This window comes from Crocodylus porosus, unplaced genomic scaffold (assembly GCF_001723895.1).
Source record: "Crocodylus porosus isolate Cpor-Errol unplaced genomic scaffold, CroPor_comp1, whole genome shotgun sequence".
NCBI classification, from domain to species: domain Eukaryota; kingdom Metazoa; phylum Chordata; order Crocodylia; family Crocodylidae; genus Crocodylus; species Crocodylus porosus.
Genome location: NW_017728947.1, coordinates 356934 through 377577, shown reverse-complemented (window position 1 = coordinate 377577; position 20644 = coordinate 356934). Strand labels below are relative to the sequence as shown.

The 20644-nt window shown below is 45.3% G+C and overlaps 1 protein-coding gene across 5 annotated transcripts in view; it reads right to left on the bottom strand.

Annotated features, from left to right (window-relative positions):
• Positions 1-20644, bottom strand: part of CRACR2B (calcium release activated channel regulator 2B) — a 55547-nt gene that overhangs the window by 4642 nt on the left and 30261 nt on the right. For all 5 annotated transcript variants that reach the window (XM_019552036.1, XM_019552037.1, XM_019552033.1 and 2 more), the window contains 7 exons: positions 16322-16509; positions 15487-15558; positions 14538-14592; positions 6847-6926; positions 3122-3317; positions 2818-2953; positions 2189-2270 (listed from right to left, as the gene is read on the bottom strand). In XM_019552036.1, coding sequence (XP_019407581.1) covers positions 2189-2270; positions 2818-2953; positions 3122-3317; positions 6847-6926; positions 14538-14592; positions 15487-15558; positions 16322-16509 — 809 coding nt within the window. The remainder of the gene's footprint in view (positions 1-2188; positions 2271-2817; positions 2954-3121; positions 3318-6846; positions 6927-14537; positions 14593-15486; positions 15559-16321; positions 16510-20644) is intronic.

The following is a 20644-nucleotide window of genomic DNA, read 5'->3' as shown; positions in this document are numbered from 1 at the left end:
TATTAAATGATACTGATATAAATTGTTACCAGGTAAGTGTGATATATGCATGTTTCTGTGGCGATTCAAGTGTATCCAAACCAGAAACCACTAGGACCTCAACCCTGAATGAAACGGGGTTAAAGTTCCAGAGATTTAGCTAAATTACAATCATTACAGGATCCTGGCAATGTAGCAGTTAAGTGTAACAGTTGATGCCCAGTCCTGAGAGGCAGCTACTCCTTTTTAAAGCTGTTAAGAAGCTACACTTGTACACTTATAAAACGCATGTTAATGATCCATGGGGCTTAGAAACCTTCTTAAGTGCTTTTCCAAGAAGGGGTTATTTCAGGTCCTGTGCTACTCAGCCACAAGTAGTTGGAGCTGTTGGAGAGGAGTTGTTTGTAAGTTCATCTTGACATGGAGACATAAGCAAAAAATTGCCTGAATGGAAAGGTCATTTCTCAACATGCATCTGATTTGAGGAGTTCCCCAGTTATAGCAATTTTTGAGCTCTACTGAGGATATTTTCTTCTGGATTGCAAAATCTAATTTGCCTGAGATTGGGGTTGCACCTTTGCCCTAAAACAACCGGAAGCCCCACATGCTATTGGACAGCACAAGGTTACATAAGCCCTGTGAACACAATTCCATCCCGAGGGAGGTTTGATGCTGTGGTACATTAAAAGCAAAAATGTGCCTTGTTTTAACATTATATGCCACAACTGTGGGGCCTGTTTGAGCTCATTTTAAGCTCAGGATTCAAAATGTGTTACATAAAATGAGAGTGGCATGTACTATTGTAATAAATGTAAGTCACATTAATATTATGTGGATCTTTTCCTTCTCAGATGGCTAGGACACAGGATGGGGTTTTTTGCTTTTGTTACTGGACTCCTAACAAGACCAACCCTGTGGCATGTTTAACAGTGGAATTAGAGTCCCTTGCTTCAATCACACCCAGAGGTACTGTTATATACAACTATTTCTCAACACTCCTGGCATCAGATGTTACTTGACCTGTTCTCCACCCCCCCCACACACAAACTCAAAGAAATGGACTGGTTTAGGAGAACTGAGGACCACATCCCATTACTTTGGGATGCAAGGTTGCTGTGATCCTCAGAGGTTTCCCAAGACTGGCCCTAACCTTAAAGATATGTACAGGTGCCCCAGGTATACAGAAATTCAGAACCTGTTTTTGGTAGTTAGAGACATCTTTTCTGTGATAGATCCTGTGGATCTGCGTCATGGGCTCAAGACAGAGGCATGAACACAGAACTGAAATGTGCATCTTGGGCCATGGAGTCCAGTGGAGTACCTGCCTTTGCCAGAAGCCATTTATCCAAAGAGTCCTAAAAATGGTCCACCCCAATGCCTTACAAACAGACACCACACAGCCACAAAGCACTGTATGGAAGCAAAACAAAGAACACCTTGAAATGTGCCACGGAGGAGACAAGGCACTGCCAATGCCCCACCACAGCAATGGAATGATGTTTGGGTTTATTAAGCTCAGATGATCCTAGGAGAGGAGCCATGTTCTGCTTTGCAGAGGAAGGCAAACCCCACCTTCCCACATGCCTGCCTGTGCCAATCTGACCACATATGGTGATCAGTTCAGCTCTGAATGGAAGATAAAAGCCTTTGAGCCAGATACCTTAAGACATTTTCAAGTACCAGCAAGAACCACTAGTGCATCCTAGTCAATACTCCTGCCTCTAGCTTTGGTCAATGCCCAATATTTCAGAGGAAGGTGGGAGGAAAAAAGAAAGAAAAGAAAAATAGAAGCTGATTGAGACTTCATAAGGAAGGGGGGTTAATTCCTTCTTTGCCTCTACAGTAATCCTATTCATCAGAGGTCACTGTTGTCCTAGACACCTTTTGCATGGAAAGAAATACCTTTTTATTGCAAGGGGATAGCAAACACCTACACCACCATATCACTTATTAACCCAATAATACCCCTGTCCTATTCTGCTACCCCGTTCTGAAACAGACAGTGAAATGGTTTCTGTGCTAGCTATTGTCCCACTCTCTCTAAAGCTTAAAATTAATGTTGTGCTCCAAGGGATGTAATCCAGGTCTGGTCTCTCCTCTCTCCACCCCTACGCTATAAAGATCAATAGCTACTCTCCACATGGGCTGTTACATGCTGTGAACTTGGCAGCATGAAATCCAAATCTGGAACAAAAAATGTTTAATTTACCTCTCCTGCCCTGCTGTGTCCCACAGCTGCAAGGCAACTCGTGCATTATCTACCATTAAACTCTTCACTTGGTAGTCGATACCTGTTGGGGGGCAAAGAACACATCATCTGTGCTCCAGGGCAGGGAGCAAGTATCTTTCTGCATGTGAAGAAAATATGCTCAGGACATTTGGGGTGCTCCTGACATCTAAAGAACCATGGCAGCAGTAAAGGCACCAGTCCTTCTCCCCACCTTCAGCTATTTTTCCATCCTGAATTTTCAGGACTGCTAGGAAATAAGAGAGACCCTCCCCTCCACCCCCACCCAGGATAATTCAAGGATCACTAGACCACTCTCTGAAGACCGCAGCTCTTTCAAAGCCTCAGAAAGAACAGCCACAAACTACAATCTCCTTTCGGAAAATCTTAGCCATTACTAGACAATGCAGACAGGGCTGCACAAAGAATACAGGGGAGGCGACCAGATTAGCAGCACTGATAGTACTGGCATGGAAGAAGTCTGTGCGACTGCCCTGTATGAACACGAGACAAACACTGGGAACACTTCATGTTTCCTCCTTTCTCTTTCATTACACCCCTCCTTTCCCAGGCCTGCACCATTCTGCCAGGGCAGAAGCCCTTTCACTTACCAATGGTTGCACTGATCTCTGCCAAGGACCTGTCATAGCAAAAGCGATGGATAAAGGAGCTCTTGCCAACACCCGAGTTCCCCACGAACACCACCTTGAAGATGCGATCTGGGGAGAAGCCAGCTGGATCCTGTGCCTTGAAGTTGGAGGAACAGGACAGGAGCAAGGCGCAAGAAAGGAGAAGACAAACTAGAGGAGTTGGAGATGGTTTGTGAGAGCCACAGAACCCCCATCCTCAACAGAAATAGTGGAAACGGGGCAGGAGGGAGGAAAGCAAGGAAGAATCCTAGCGTACGAGGCTTACCATGGTTTCGGTGCCAGTGGGTTGCCCTCTGGGAGGCAGTGGAGTACTGTCCAACTCATTTGACGTTTTCCTACAGCTGCTTTTCAGAACCATCCTTGGCTTCCCCATGTCCCCCGCCATTTGCTGCCTCTCTCTCTCTCTGCCAGAGATGCTGGTCTCCACGTAGCTTGCGGTACCTCCCTTCACCTTCTTCAATCTGGTGCCCAGGAAGTATTTACAGTTCTTCCTGTTAGGCTCTTCCATGGTCATTTCCTCAGGGAAGGCAGAAGAAACATCCCCAGAAACAAGCAGCCTGTGTCAAGGCCCATATGTACCATGTGCAGGGTGAGGAAAGAGAGTTCCCCAAACAACCAATGTGATCAAATTAGCACTCACGGGACACTGATGGGGATTCACATTCACACACATGTAGACTAAACAAGACAGAACACTGCCCCAAAAGGAGAAAGGTGAGGAGAGGACACAGCATGCCCTGGCCATGTTCCTACAAAACAGAAGGCCCATGAGTGAATCTGTGGGTGAAAGCCATGATCTTGCAAACATCACAGGAGGTTTCAGGAATCTCAGCAACTTGGATAGTGGCACTAACATCTTGACCCCAAGTAGGCAACAGATTTGGTACTAAGCAGCTGAATAAGAATCTATTTGAAACAATATTCCAGGACAAATTTCTGCATTGCAATTGAAGCAGCTCAAAAAAAAAGACAGGGAAAGGAGAATTTGCATGTAATCCACAATCACTCTTGTTTGGGAGGTTTCTGAGAAGTGGTGTTTTTATTCGATTTTCTGCAATTTTATTCTTTTATTAAAATATTTTCCTTTTCCCATTTTTTTCCCTTCCATCCATCCCCATGCATCTGAATGGGGTGCATGCATGTGTACAACTGCCTCCATCTGTATGCATAGATACTCTCAAAGATACAGTTGCATTAACCATTAGGGCTGACTTACTCTTTTCTAGCTCAAATGGCAGATGCCCATGTGCTTAGAGAAGAAGGTCCAGAGTCCTGCTCCCCACAAGCATGGAGAACAAATGTGCAGAGTGGCCCTATTCCTTCTCCACAGCTCCTACACAAACTATCACTGTGTTAGCTCTGCAATGAGTCCTTGTTTAAGTGTCTCAAAGGAAGAAATAAAAAAAAAAAAAAAAAATCAAAGGCTTGACAGACTTTTACTCCAGGGAAGCTTCAGGCCCTGGGAAGAGACATCACACACTCCACTGTAGCATCTGGTAGAGAGCAGTTCTGCCCCAGGAGAAGGGTTGTAGACCTGTGGAATAGAACCTAGGCTAAACTTACATACATCAGACTATGCGTATGTTAATAGTGGCAATGAGAGAGACAGGCTTTAGGAAAAAAAAGGGAAAAAAAAAAAAAAATCACTCAGCCCATAGGAATCCTGAGCATGTGGAGTGTCTGGGTGGGGAGCTGACCTATGAAGAAGTAACTCATGATATGATTTCCATCTGGTCCAGCTTTCCGTAGTTAATGAACTAGAAGAATGGAGAGGTGATGTAGCCCTGCTCGACTGGCATGATCTAATGTCTACTGAACTCAAAAATTCCTGTTGGCTTCACCAGGTACTATGCCATGACCAAAATGGAGGGGTGAAAAAGCATGTACTGTCCTTAGTGCAGTCTACTCTCAGGGAAACATTGTATTATGCCTATACTCAGCATAAAGAGTGCTTTTCACACAAGGCATCAAGAGATGGACACAGGAACACAAAGTCTGTCTTATGAAAATGCATGTGCCCAATACCCCTTGAACTGTGAAAATTAAATCAGCTCCCCTCATGCATGCATTTCCTTTGAAAAGCCATTAGACTCCCTGGCACCTTTTTCTGTACAGTACTTACACAGTACTCAGACCAGAAAAAGCGGAATTAAACCAAATTAAATTATTTGACCATGGAAAGCATACACCCAAATTTCCTGGGCTTTAGAGATGGGAGAAGGGTAATGGGCATGACCCTGTCTCCATAGCCTGGTGACATGCCAGCATGAGAAAATGGAATAAGCAGCTGGGGGGCAAAAGCCTCTTTGGAGAGGGGATTTCAGAAAAGCCTCTGAAGACAAAAGCACCTGAATGAGGGCCCAGAACTGCAAGTTCTGCTGCCATTTCTTAGGGAACATGCCACAACCTCTACAGACCAATGGAGGCAAAAAAGAAGTGGGCACCTCTCTTCTTCCCCACACCACGCTGACCCTCCAAACATCTCCCCTAGCTCAGCCCTCCAAATGATTGCTGCATGCTGCTGGCAGCATGCTGAATCTCCCAAAGAACAGCTGCTGAGAAGATCAGGATGCAAGTATAAACAGCAAGCTCATTTGGTCCCATGGAGCAAGGGCATTTGCCATTCACAAACTATCCAGCAGTGGGACTGTTAAAAAAACAGCGCCACATAAAACAGTCCCGTGTCTGATATGACCAAGCAGAATCTCGGCAGGATGGCTCCCCAGCTGGTTGAATTTTTCCAGTCTATTTGTCCAGATGCCAGGAGCAAGACTTCCACAAGGGCTTAAATATGTGGCCATTAACTGCTGGCTGAAAAAGGATGCGGCAAGAACTGTGCAGTCAACAGGCTTGTGGTTGAAGATCACCTAGATCAGCAATTACAGGGCAAGCTCATTTAAGCTAGAGGTGCAGAATTTGGCCCACACAATTCCAGGTTATTTATTGAAGTCAGTCACTTGCAACTAGATCTTACGACTTCTGTAGCATCCAGCCCTAAACTTCAATGATTCTCAGCTTTGAAGGGCCAACGTGCCATGGGAGGACAGCTTCACAACCTTACCTAGGTTGGGAACATACCCAGATTCCACGAGCCGTGTGCACAGGAACAGTGCTAGAAACCACATGTGCAGACAGGGAGCTCCCTGATGCGTACCACTGGAACCTTGTCCTTCTTGAAACTGGGGTGGCCTCCACTGTTACAGATGTCCTGTCCACACTAAAGGTATGCACCAGTGCAGCAGCACTTACATACCAGCTAAAGTGTCCTTCTCATCCTTGGCAGTATGCTTCAGCAGGGTTAGAAATGGTAATGAATATAAAGGAGCAGGAATGAAAATCCAGGATAGCCGTTTTCTTTAAACTAGTGCTTCCACCCAGTTACTTTCCTGCTACTGTGGGAATGCAAGTCTTTTGGACAAATTGCTCCTTTTCCTATTCTCCAAGGAACAGAGTGCTACAGCACAGCACATTTGTGGTCAGAGAGAGAATGGGGATGAAGGAGAGATCACCCTTGTGATGAAAGGAAAGGAAAGGGGGATGCAGAAGAAAACCCCAAATCCATTTGAGGGCAACGCAGCACAGACCATGAGGAACAGACTGCCAATTCAGCTACTTTGAAAGGAATTATAGGTTCCCATCCTAGAGGACAGCCTCATCATTCTCCCCCGACCCAGTTTCCAAAACACTTGCTCCATCGGCTTCTTCTTGCCACTTTGATCTTTTGACCCTTCATTCTGCTTGGGGTCCCCAGGCTGTCCCGAGAGGAAGCAGTGCTGTGCTAAGATGGGACTTGGCACCCTTTCTTGACACACCAACGTGTCAGTGAGAACTCCCACTAGTCCAGCCACAACCCACCAAGCTCTAACAATTAACCAAACCCAAAGCCCAGCCTTAGCCCACAATGAAGGGGAGTGCGCACAGGACACAAGTGACTCATAGGAGTACACATAACGCATCACACGTGATAAACAACAAAGATTGCAGGCTAACCGTTTTACTGGCTTGTCCTCCAGGATGTATTTTCCTACCATTGACCCTTTCTTCAACAGGAGCTTTTTGCTCTGAGGTGCCTGGAAGTTAAAGAAAGGGGATGAAAAGAGTCGTTAGGACTGATTAGCCAAATAGCCCAGTGCTAGACAGCAACAAGTCAGACCCCCACCTCAGCAGTGGCAGCTCTGACATTACTAGGACATGTTGGCAAGATGCAGTTATAACCCCTTGGAGAAGGACACACCATAACTAGGTCCAACTCATATGTTTGGATAAATGCCCAACAAGCGGTTAAAAATCATTTACAAATAAAGTCATAATGGAGACCTTCACGGGGGGCTGGGGTCTTTCATTTAAAAATTAGGAAATTAGGTCCCTATGCCCCAATTCTAGGAGACAGTAAAATGTGCCTGGGTCCTAGCAGGAATGGTGCCACTGCATTCACAAGACACTAGAGGCAGTTATCCCAGTTAACTGGGACTCAAATCTGTTTGTAAAATCAAATTGTTCAGTTAATGAGTGGTCCTCAACCTTTTTACACCCCAGGAAAAAATGCTTGCTCTGAGCTTTCACTTATTTTTTGATTACAGAAAAATAATAGAGTGATTCTCCTGTTGCAAAATGCTCAGAAAGACCACACAGCAGGTCACAAGCTATGGCATCCTGATGGAGAATCACCATGTTAATTAAACAGACATGGAATTAAAGTTTACATGTGCAACTCACAAACATGAATACAAATACTGTTTTCAGTTGATTACTCCAAAGCTTTTCCCTCCCTCACTAAAGCAGTTCTCTTTCTGTCAGTAGCCACCACTCTGATTTGGACAGACACACCAGGTGGGCTGACAAGCACATCCTGATAACAGTTTGGGTCATTGACTCTCTCCTGTATGGCTGCCACAAACAGAGGTGCCAAGATGAACTGGGGCTCTGGCTGAGATTTCCATGCTTTGGAAGACTAAAAGTATTGTCATCACTGAAAAGCTTATAGCAAACCACACTTTTTCCTATGAAATAGAGTGGTGCTGCTCCCTCCACATAAGCTGGTGACTCCTAGTACAGATATATCTGGTGGCTGTTGCTCATATTCAGTTCCGAATCACAGAGGCTGTCCCTCTCCCTATCCATTCCCACCCTGCTGTGGAGCAGTGGGAGGAATTAGCATCCTGTTCTGGGCCTTCTTGTCACGGGGCGTCCGCGCCAGAAACACATCCTGCCTGCCGTCGCAGATCAAAGCAACGTACATACAGTCTAGAGGAAGAACAGACAAGAAAACTCCTGCTCAAGCAAAGCGGAGATGGGAGAGAGCAGGGAAAAGCTCTACAGAGATTATTTCACTCTAGCACCATTACTGCTTTCTACTGTCAGTTCTCATACACATCCTTGTCTAACTGGCCCTCCCACATTTCCAGAGAGAACATGAAAAAGCCATTAAGCAGAGCAAACAAATATTCACAATCCTCTGTCCTCACAGCACTTCCATATGGCAGAAAACAAAGGTCCCTCTGCCCCCCTCTCCTCCAGGCAAGGATCCACCCAAGGTTACACAGGAAACCAGAGGCAGAGAAAGGAGATGAATGCAGATCTTCCAGATTCCATGTGTGTGCTTGAACCATCATATTACCCTTCTTTCCCCTCTGCATCTGGCCACAGGAAGTTTCTACCTGAAGAGAGACAATGTAAGGGGAGTGCACGGGATAGGGAGGCTAGGAGGAGAGGACTCTGCTATTCACACACAGTAACACTCTTTTGGAGGCTGCTAGGCACAAGATATTTTAGTGGAGGGTGAGGGAAGGGGGAAGCAGGGGAAGGGAGTTAAGAAGGCTATAGCTAGTTTGAATTTAGGGGGGTTTTTTTAGTCCCAGAAAACCCCTGTAGGTGACTCATAGCAGGCCTTCCCATGAGCCAGGCTTCAGATGTAGAGTCCAGGTTGGGATATTTACTGCTGAGGATAAACTCCCACCTTCAGAAAGAAGGACTCCTAAAAATCTCATTCCAAGGTAATTAAAAATATATATATATATATATATGGCTAGATGCAGATAGCTGGTAGAGAACAAGTATTCCAATTACCAAGTATTCCAGTTATAATGAATCTTGTATCTTTTCAAAATAACATGCTGAAATCTGTGCATTTCCTTCCTAGTGAGCCAAATCAAAACAGGGAATCCAAAATTTTATTGCATAAAACCAGGGTTCGAATTATGGCAGAGCTTGCGGGGGGGCTCAGCCCCCCCCATAAGAGATGACCCCCTCCCCCCGGGCTGGTCAGCCCCCAGCCCACCCCATGCCTTTCTAAGCAGCCCAGATGGTGACGGTTCCTTCTGGGTTCCACTATTGCAAACCCTGCTCCCAAGAGTCGAAGTGTAATTCAAACCCTGCATAAAACCAACACCTTGCCAGATCCTAGCCATGGATGCAAACCAGCAGAGTTAGCTGGTGAGAAGTGATTTCCAAGAGGACGAAGATTTGCCTCTTCATTTTCAGAGCTTCTTAAAAGGGAAGCTTCTTAAATAGAATTCAGGTCCATGCCAAAGGGCCAAGCAGTATGGATCGTGCTGGTTATATATCTGATTATAAAAAGCTGTCCTGTTTAAGGCTGGTTTATAGAAGGGTGAATGCCTCATTTTCAGCCAGCTATCAAGCACACACCTTCCAGCCAGAGGCCACCAGAGCCCACCTGGGGAAATCTCATCTCAGGAGGTTCAGATTAGACCCTGGTTCCATCCTACCTTCAAGGATGAAGCAGAACACTCAGTGATCAGGGTGAAAAGATTCAGGATTTAAACCAAGGAGATCTGTTACATTCAAGTGCATTCTTTAGACCCTTGGAAACACTCACAGCTTGCCTGGCGTTCATGATGCTCCAAGTCCAGTAGTCACCCTTTGGAGCAAATTGACTCATGAGCAATCTATCAGCACAGGGCCCTACCTAGAGAGTAAACACGACCTACTCAGGGCATACTACTTAGGAAAAAGAATGAGACACAATTGCCTGGGTTTTTCCCACTATTAGTTTTTGCCATGCTTTTATTGGCTTGTCAAGTTTGCATAGCTTTGGCTCGTCACACAGATGGCAACACCACAAGCATGACATCACAACTGTACAACACAGAGATGGAAACACAGCATTCATGGGGACACATGGAGGCCAAGTGTTCATGGAGTTTGCTATGGAAGAAAGAAGTGTGCCCTCCAGTTCACACTCCAAGGCTGGCACATTCTGTGCAGTCTGGGTCTCGCTACGCTATTGGTGACAAACAGAAAAATCACGTACATTTGGCATCTTTGATAACCCATGCTACACAAACAGAATATGCAAACCTGTCACCTCCAGATCTAAACGCCACAAGTTTGAGCTGCTAGAGCCAAAATATCAAATTACTTGTGGGTTATGATGCTCAAACCTCTATACACAATCTAGATCAAGGTTCAGTAACCTATGGCCTGTGGGCAAGATCCAGCCTGCAGTCATTGGGTCCAGCCCACAAAGCTGGGGCTTCAGCAGCATTCAGCAGCAGGCAACCTTGCTGGTGGGGAGATTTCCCCGTGCTGTATCTCAGCCAGGTGGGAAGGAGAAGCAATAGCAATGGCCAGGGTCTAGTGCTGGCTTGCCTTGGACCCAAGCTGAGCTATTCCATCCCACTTCCAGAAAATGTTGCTGACCACTGGGCTAGATACTAGATGACTGTAAAGATCCACTGGAAACATATCTATAGCAATATTAGAAACTCTTATAAAGAGCAAGGGATAAAACTCATCACTAAGAAGTGCAGGCAACCAATGACTTGCTCTAGCTACACTAACATGCTTGCTACAGACATCATATATGCTACATTGTCCCATCAGAAACAATATTAACCTGTTTACAGAGGTGCAGATTTGCACCATTTTTCCATTTTGGAAATTAAAAAAAAATAAAATGCATCTGTTTGCTCTCCCCACAGGTGTCTTCTGCACTCATACAAAAGCCACAGAAAAGAGCAGGTGGAAAACATCCCACTGGTGCTGCAGACAAATGTAACCTCAATCTTCATAGAGTCTGTAGGTTTCCCTGTAGAGCACTACACTAGAACTGTATTCCTTTGGCCCCAGGGGCCGTGTTTTACTTCATAGAGAAATGAAAATTTAGATTAGCTGACAGCCAATGACCCCAGTAGAAAATGGAAATTGTTTTTTAATGTACCAAGCTGTTTAAACAAGTTCCATAGCAAACAGAATAGGCAGGCCAGGAAGTCCCAACTGACCCCCTAGCTAAGGGCTCACTGTGGGAAAAATAAGTCCTTGGTCCAAGTCCAAGCCTTGTGTTTTCCATTATAATCAACAGTTTACCCATGATTTCCCTAGATACAGAATCTCTCTCTGCACCATACCATCTTAGGGCAGGGTTCACCTACCCAGGGACTTTCACCACAGCAAGGTATGTCATTTGGGGAGGTTGGATGGGTGGGGGTGGAAAGCCATATCAATGTTGGGATTGTCACATGGTAACTCTCCTCCCCACTACCACTGTCAGGGGCAAAAAGGGTAGTACAAGGGGATCAGCCCTGGGGAGATCTATGGCAGGGCAAACCTTATGATGTCCTTTTACCTGTTCTTTATGTACCTCAGTTGCAGCACAGCATCTGGCTTATACATTTTAAAAATACTCTAAGCTGGCTGGCTCACTCTCGCTCGCTCTCTCTCACCCCTCCAGCTAAACGTTTGAGCCGTTCCAAACAAGAATCTGGATACTTTAATAGCTTGCAAGTTGGTTTCCCCTGAACTTGCTTTTCTATGAAGCAGGTTGTTTTAACTCCTAGCTAGGGTAATTTAAAACCTGTGCAAAAACGGGGTTTTAATTACAACCTCTGTACAGCAACATTCTTCATTTGAAGCTAGAAACCCAAGATGATGCAAATCAGCACAGCCCTGCTGACTTCCATGGAACTACATTGATTTACAGCAGTTTAGGGTCTCCCCCACACTTACAGCATTTTCCTGACCTGTAAATTTGCATGAGGTAGGAGTTTTCATTGCCAATATTGGCCTGGGGCTTAAATTTTTTTCCAGGAATATTCCATTATTCCATTTCCAGGTATGTTCTGAACCTCAAGTGCCCCAAATCCAGAGCAGAAGTGTTTTCCAGGTTCCACATTAGCGTGTATGGATGTTACCAGGATAGGCTGGTAACTTTTCATGACCATCACCTCCTTAAGAATAGTTTAAAAAACAAAACACAAACAAAACCCAAAAAAACTGAGACAAGAGACAATTCTGGGGCAAAAATATCCAGAAGGACAGAATACAGCATTACTCTTCTTTTTCCTTTTGAAGAATCTTAAAAAGGAAGAAAGAAACAAATTGTGTTTACTAGTGCTATTGGTGCTCTAAGAGCACCTAGTAGTTGTTATGGAACCAAGTCTTGCAAGGCAATGAACAAACACAGGGATACATCTACAATGCAATCACAGCGTCTCATCAGGATGTATTAGCCTGCGTTGGGCCATTCTGGGGCAGCCAGACTGCTAGCACAAGCTCACTTGGGAATCTGTATACCACTCCATCATCACTTCTGTGATAGCAATGTAGGCAGTTCTTCAGAAGACAGACATAGACACTCCATGCCACAAATGACCATGCTTTTTCCTACTTTACTTAATATTAAAAAACAAACCCCCTTTCCATTCCCATTTTTGTGACAGACCATGATGGTGATGTCAGCATAGGCCAGACCTATATGCAGAGGAATGGGATATCCCAAACACTATTGCAAACCCATCATGTAGATTACTGCACTGGGGCAAGAAGCACCTTGCACAGATATAGCCACCTTAGTTTGAAAGGAAGGAAGGGGATGGGAAGGAAGGGTTTCCTCTAGTCAAACAGGTCAGTAAGAAGTCAAAAAACAGTCACTGTCCCAGCAACCTGTTACAGTACTTGATGACCATCCCACCCTGTAGAACCCAGAAACCTTTGCAGTTCAGATGGGAAGCCAGGGTACTAAAGCAGTCAACACTGAAAAAGGAAAAAGCACCTTTTTTCTCATCTGTATTGGACTCAGCACTAATGTACGCATGTTTATTTAGTTATTTTTCCAGCAGGGGGCAATAAAACATTGAACACACTGAGGACATGCCACCTGTGCAACACACAGCAACCGAGTCAGACTGAGCATTTGGATCATTCCATACCATCTCCATAGTGCAGCAGGGACTCCAGCCATTCCAAGGGAGATGAGTGGGTTCTTCCTTCTGGGTTTTAAGCTAAATGTTTTTCACCCCCGGAGAGAGTCCAAGCTGGAAGCCTGGAGCCGTGCATTCAGGTGGGATGGATTCTGGCTGTGACCTTACATAAACTGCTAAAAACCCAGATACCCAGTACCACTGGTAACACTCACACACGCACACTTAGCAGCTTTAATAATTCTTCATTCAGGTAACAGAGACCAGCCTCCCTCTCTATACAGAATAGTTACTAGGATGAGAGATGTTCTCAAACAAGCCCTTCTTCTTTCCATTTGACTCTTGCCTTTCTTCCAAGAGCAGCAGCTGCAGCTACAGGGACTAACGTACAGAAAAGCCACTCCCTGGGGATGACCCCACTAATCTCCACTTCATCTTCCATTGCACTGTAGGCCAAGAAGGGCTGCTGTTGAGTGTCATCAGTTTTACCCATTGCCACTTTGGCTTTGACATGCTAGATACTACTCCAAGCCTCACCTCAGCTGCAGCCCCCCTTAGCCTACACACTGCTGAAAGCCAGTTCATCTCCAGGGCTTTCACTAACAGCCTAGCAGCAGGGGTGGGAGAAGACTTGCTTTGTTGCTGGGATGGACCAAAGGGAATGGAGAAGCTCCAATACAGAATTAATCAAGAGCTGGGGGGGAAGGGAACAAGGACATCCTTATAAACCATGTGCTCCTGTGTACGTCTTGCAGACCACGTGAGAAGATAAAAAACAACCCTCCTACCTCAGACAACACAAGCAGATGAGAGCTCTGCTTACTGCATCTCCAGGCTGCTGGTGAAGGGGATTAAAGATGTGGCCCATAGTGACCAATAGTGCTGTTCCCCTACAAACCTAGACCCTTCTACTTCCATCTTCATTTACAGCATTAGACCTTCCCCCATTTCATTATTGGCTTGCTGCCAGGACCCTGGGCATGCACACTATGTAGGACTGGGGTTGGGGGCAGGCTTTCAGCACTGGCAATGGCAGGCAGGCACAGTGGAAGGAAGAGCCAGGCAGTCTCACTTGCTGTAAAGTCAAAAAGGTTGCCCAGATGGCACCAGACTCCTGCCAAAAGTGGACCCTCTCTGAGATTCTGAGTTTAGCCTAGTCCAGCCTCAGGCAGGGGGGTCCTTCCACACTGGCCTCCTTCCTTTGAAGTCTCTGGACTTGGCATGTACATAAAAGGTGTCACTTCCCTGCAGTTTCACAGAGAGCCCCTACTCTGGGGCTCCCCTCTCAGGACTGTCACAGGGCAATGCTCTTTGGCAATCCCTTTCACACGCCTGAATTAAACCAGCACAGCTCTCCCCTAAAGTGAAGAGGTGCATTGAAGTCCACAGTGAGGTGCCTCACAAAGGCTGCAGATGTTTTGGTCAGTGTCCCCCGTGGAATTGCCAGAGCCCCGAGTGGCAACAGCAACCGCAGCAGATGAAAGGAGGGTGGCTAGGTATTAGGATTTTCTTTCTTAGACTAACCAGCTTCTTGGCTTCAAAGGCATCTCTCTCATCTCGAAGCTTCTTGTTCATCTCTCTGGTCCAAAGGAAGATAAGAGACACAAGCAGAGACCAATGTATGAATGAAGAGGCAAAAAATTACCCTTATTGCCTGGCAAATGGGATTTGGGGTCTCAGTCTGGATAGTATCTGAGCACCACAGTGGCCCCATTACACAGCAAGGAAAATATCAATTCCCTGAAATAATATGCCTTTTGTTATACAAAGACAGTTAGGCCAAAAGGATCACAATGGTCCTTGAGAGGTTTCATATATATCTGTATACATACACACACACACACAGAGCAAGGAAGCACCCTATCGATATAGCCATGTGTGTGCGTGTATGTGTGTATATATCCAGATAGATATAGCTGTGTGTGTGCACACGTGTGTGGATACACACACACACACAGGGCTATACATGTATTACACACGCGCACACACACACAGCTATATCTATCTATCTAGATACACACGGCTATATCTATGTGTACGTATGTGCTTTATATATCTATTGAGAGAGAGAGATAGCCGTACGCACATGCACGTGTGTGTGTGCGCGCACACACATTATTTATATTACACATATACATACACAAAATATATATGTATGCATGCACACATCCCATCATGTATTACAACAGCTTTTTTTTTTTTTTAAATCAGACCATAACTCTGTTGGCACATGCAGAAAGGACTCTCAGAGCTAATGTAATAGCCCAAAAGATTTTCAGGTACTGGCTGAATAACTCCCTATTCGTAGCTCTGGAAGTCAGATAGATACCTCAGACTCAGAGCAAAGAAGCTGTCTTGTTAGCTGCCTGGTTGTTTTTACCAGTTGCTGCCTGCACTCTGGAGAATGTCCTTTCTCCACCCAGCTTCTCCACCCCTCTATTCTGAAGCTGGAATTTGTCAAGGCTCCCCGTACCTGAGGAGCTCCAGCTGTCGCAGGAGGCTTTGTTTTTCTTTCTGCATGTTCTTAGAGACTCTAAATACATCCCTAAGTCGAGGAGAAGGGAAGGGGGAGGAGGGGAGAAAACAAGATTAAAACAAAAACGAAAAAAGACTGAGGAAAAAAAATTTCCCACATGCAAACATGTACATTTCTGCCAAAGCTACCAGCCTGGCAGCTGCAACGGTAGCTCAACTAACTGGAGGCAGCAGTGGTTTGAGGGTCAGACGACCTGGGTTTAAACTAGCTTCACTCTGTTCCACATGGGATTCTTGCCTTCCCTCCTTGCATTTCAATTTCCCAATGGTAAAACCTCTGTTCATAAGGTGCTTGGAGATCTATAGGTGAGCAGCTGCTACGGACAGGCTAAATATTAGCTAAAGCTTGAAGAGACACCTGACAATGGTCACAATAAATAGCAATACAAATAGATACAATATATTCTGCTGAGGATGCAATCAACTGGTTGAAGCACATGGAAGAAGAGACCTACTGTCCTGCATACAAAAAAAAAAAAAAAAAAATAGTTCTTTAAATTTCTCCAGTACTTTCCAGTCAGCATCTAGTGACATTAATTAATTTAGCCTCATAATACCTATATTTAGAGAGGTTGTACATAACCAATAAGAAAACCCAAGATTGCTTTTTTTTCCTCCCAAATGGGGCAACAAGCTTGTGACAATATGAGAGACTGAAAGCTAATAACCACCAAACCATCCTTCCTTCTTTTACCAAATCCCAAGTAAGGCAAATCATGCAGAAGCACCTCACAGGTTGGACCAAATGCTCTGCAACCCCCAGCCAGGCACACCTGTCCTTCTGCTCCTGTTCCATCTGTGACTCCTCCTGAAGCCTCTGCAAATGGCCCCTGGCTACCTCCAGCTCCCACTTGTTTTTCTCCAGTTGCTCCAGAAGGCTTTCATTCAGGTGTCTGAGCCGCTCATTCTGCACTCGGGTCTCCAGTTGCTCCGAGTTCAGTGACTGCAGCTGGTGTTCTAGCTGTGAAAGCAGAGTGAGAGAAACAGAGAGAGAGACAGAGAGAGGACAAAAAGTTTTTAACTAAAGAACTGCGTACCAGACTTGAGCTGCCATAATTGTAAAACAGGCCAGAAGAGCACCACACATACAATGCCATTGAGGAGGTGGTCCAGAGGCCACACAAAAAAGTTAGCATTATATTCCAGGGGACTTATAGCAAGAAGCTGAGAAACTCAAAACCTGTGACCTGTACTTACCTATTGACTCCTTGCATCACTACACATCTCAACCTCGCACACAAATGACCAAGTCACACCCTGATGTGGAACAGAAGTAGCAAAAACAGTATGGAGAAGAATCAAGGATGGAGGAACAGCAGTAACTCTGCTGATCTTTGATCCAAAAGAGGCCTTTATTATTTGCAACTGACACTCCCGGTCATTGTAATGAAACCCAACATGCCAGGTGCTATGGAAAAGAAAGCATATACTAAGTTTTAGATACCAGATGGATACACACAGATACATGGAGGAATACATGGGAGAAAACACTGTTCAGCAGCACCACTTTCATTTAGATTAGTGGGTCTGGGGCTTTTCTTGCTTAGACCCGTCACATGATCACAGCAAGGGCCTGGAAGGTTTCCTGCATTTCACTCAAAATCTTGCCCTATAGCTGTCAGCTCACAAAATAACAATGCAAAGAGCACAAGAGAATTGGGCACCCTGTTCCCTTAGTCGAGATCACCTGGACTGAAAGGGTGGTATGTATCAGAAGTTCAAGCACAAACCATTGTCAGGCCTGGACTAATTTTCTTTTAAGCTACCTGGTATTCATTTTATATTAATTATATTAATATTACTGTTGTATTGTTTAACTTAGCTTTTGTATGACTTAGCTTAAATTTCATTTTATAGTAACCTAGAGTTATTATAAATTAAGTTTGTTATTCAAAATAACTTTTTTTGGTAATATTTAGAATGTATGGATGAATGAATCTAGAGTAACTGAGAAAGTACTGTATATTGTGTGTCAACAAACCAAGTTACCAAATGGTGAACTGTGTTGGGAAAAGGCTGAAGAGGCAATTCTGTACCAGGCGAGGATCCAAGATTAAAAGGCAGGGCCTGCAACACTTCAAGACTAAAAGACTCCCTTTGTGCCAGACACAGCCCACACCAGTGATAACAAAGGAATGTTGTAAACAGAGTGATTGAAGAGCATCACTTAAGGACAGTGATGGATGAGCCTGACTGCGTGTCAGAATGGAAAAGTACTGTGAGTTTGGACAAAGACCTGGTACCCCTTATAAAGGGGAGAGACTTAGCAGCAAGGAGTTGAGTCTGTTCTGCACAACATCAAGGAGCATCGGTATGCATCTGACAGAAGGTCTGGCTCCCCTCTCTTGCTCAGCTTAGCTGGCCACTAAGTTGATTCGAGCAACTAAGAACTGGTAACACTTTAACATCTGCAGAACTGTTGGTGTGTCTGTGTCTCTGTGTGAATGAGTGTGTATGTGAAGTTTTAATGTTTTATATGTCCAATAAACATGGCATATTGCCTTGTCCCCCAATAAGGATCTTGCTTGTTTAAATTTACTGTATGCCCAGTGTATACAACACCATAACTGATCCAAGCTTAACCCTGTTAACTGGGTGCATAGCTCAGGTGGGAGCCCAGCTTGGGGGGGGGGTCATGAATAATAGTCTGCCCGCTCCAGGGCTTGATGATTGCCTGGCCCAGAGGAAGTTAAAAGCTCCCAGGGAGGGAAGACTGTGGTGCTGAAGAGGCAGCACAGAACAGGGGTTGCCCTCTCTAGGTCTAAGGAATGACCATAGGTTTGGAGTTAACCCTTTGTTGTTTCTGTATTAATTTGTTTTGATATTGATATTGTTTCCTATGAGGACACATTTATTTTCCCAGAGAAAATAAAAGCTGAATAACAGCCTACTACAAACCCCCTGGGAACAAACAGATATCCATAGATCCATAGATTGTGAGGCTGGAAAGGACCTCAGAAGATCGTTGGGTCCAGCCCCCTGCACCAAAAAGGAAAGATAACTGGGGGGGTCAGGTGACCCCAGTAAGGTGACCATCCAGTCTCCTCTTGAAGATTTCCAGGGTAGGCGATTGTATCACCTCTGGAGGTGGTTTATTCCACAGTCTGGACACCCTAGTTGTGAAGTAGTTTTTTCCTAATGTTGAGCCTGAAATGGTCTTCCAGGAGTCTGTGCCTGTGTAACCCTGGCAGCAGCACTACCTGCAGCCATGTCCAAATCTTTGGGATCCTGGGGTGCCAATAAGTCTTGGTCTACTCCCACTCTGTCTACAGGCTGGGAGCACCACTCATGGGAGTGCTCTCCTGTGGTCCTCCCACACCAGACCACTCACTAAACTATTTACAATAATAACTGGGAGATTGACAAATTTGACATCCCATAAATAACAAACAAAGTGTTTTCAATGAGCTCAATAATCTATACCAGCAGATAAAGCAAATACTTATCATATAACAAAAACAATTATGTTATCAACTTTAACACTCAGGCAACTTATAGCAGGTATATACACTTAGTCAACCAGGTCTCCACAAAATCCCTCTGCCTACAGCAAAGTAGCCCACTGTGCAGTGGCTGCAGTGGAGCCCCAAGGAGCAGTGCTCACCCCACCTCAGAAGAGGGGTGGCAATGCTGTCATCTGGAAAGAAGATGGGGGTGCCTGTCAGGACCTCAGGTGTGGCTGCTCTGGAGACCAGGGTTTCTTCCCTTTTCCAGTCTTTCCTGTGCACCTGCAATCAATCACACCATTCCCCAGACACTTCCCAAGGCAACTCCCCTGCGTTTGGCACCAGGAGTGGCCCTTCTCAGTTGTACTTTATTGAGCTCTCTGCTGGAGCTCCCACACAGCCACGATTCCCTGCTGCTTGCTCCAGCTCTCCCAGAGAGCAACCCTCTAGCAACCCTCATCCCTGATTCCCTCCAGTGACTCCCTGCACCCGGGGATCTTAAAGAGTAGGGAGAGGAACACATTTGCACACCCATGCTCCTTCAGTAAAGGATACCAGGCAATCCTAGGTACTCATTAGCATGTATTGCATTTCATCAGCAGCAGGCTGAGTTAAAAGACAAGGAGAGATATCATCTCTTACACCCTTTCCCTCTAATGGGAGCACACATACGCCAAGTTCTGTTCTTTCTGAAAATTTTTATGTCAGATGCTTATCAGAAAGCAAGACTACATGAGACCATGCATGGCTTATCTGGCTCTGAATCATCTCAACAGAAGACTCGCACAGAATGTAAATATTCAGTGCTGCTCTGCACTGCATGGTATGCCACACCTGCTCAAACAGGCCTGAAGGAGACAGGTGGTGAGCACACATATTGGATTGTGAGGGGTGTTTGCCACGACAGATCATTCATCAAGGGCTCCTTGGAAGGCCAGATAAGCAGCCTTGTCTGAGGAAGCCTTGCAGACAGGCACCCTTGAAGCTGAAATCTTTTAGCATCCTAACCCTCCTGGAGCACATGCAACCTCAGTTATTGAGCACCATCTTTTGAAGCTTTTCTGTCCTATATGCCAGCCAGCATATCTCTATGCATATCAAACCTCATTGAGAGAGACTGATTTGCTGCCACTCAAGCAATCTGGAGAGTTGGGCTCTACCAGAGTCCTGTTTGCATAGGGCTAAATCAAAACAGGACTCAGGGCCAGTTGTGCCATATACACAAAAAGAAATGAAAGAGTCCCCGTTTGGTTTGCTGCCAAAATTGTTTCATTTGGTGAATTTCAGGCTACAGCCTCTTCTCCCCTATTTCCTCCAAACCACTTCTGAAAGCCATCGCTTTACAAAGCATCTCTGCTAGAGTTGGTCAGAAGATGGGACTATTTCCCCAGCAGCAGTATAAAAACAAAAACAATCTGTATCTTTTCCTGTTGGAAAAAGAGAAATATTTGCAGACGAAAAACTGATTTTTTCTGTAAAAAATTAGAGATTTGGGGGAGGGAGGGGAACTGTGGCAGGACGCTCTTAGGGGTGCCATGACCTCCCCTGGCGCCCCCTACCAACTGTGCCAGATCAGGTTTTATGCACCCTTGACATCTCGCCCGCCCCATCTTTGATATTAATATGTTGAAGGGAGGCTGCCTTTTTACC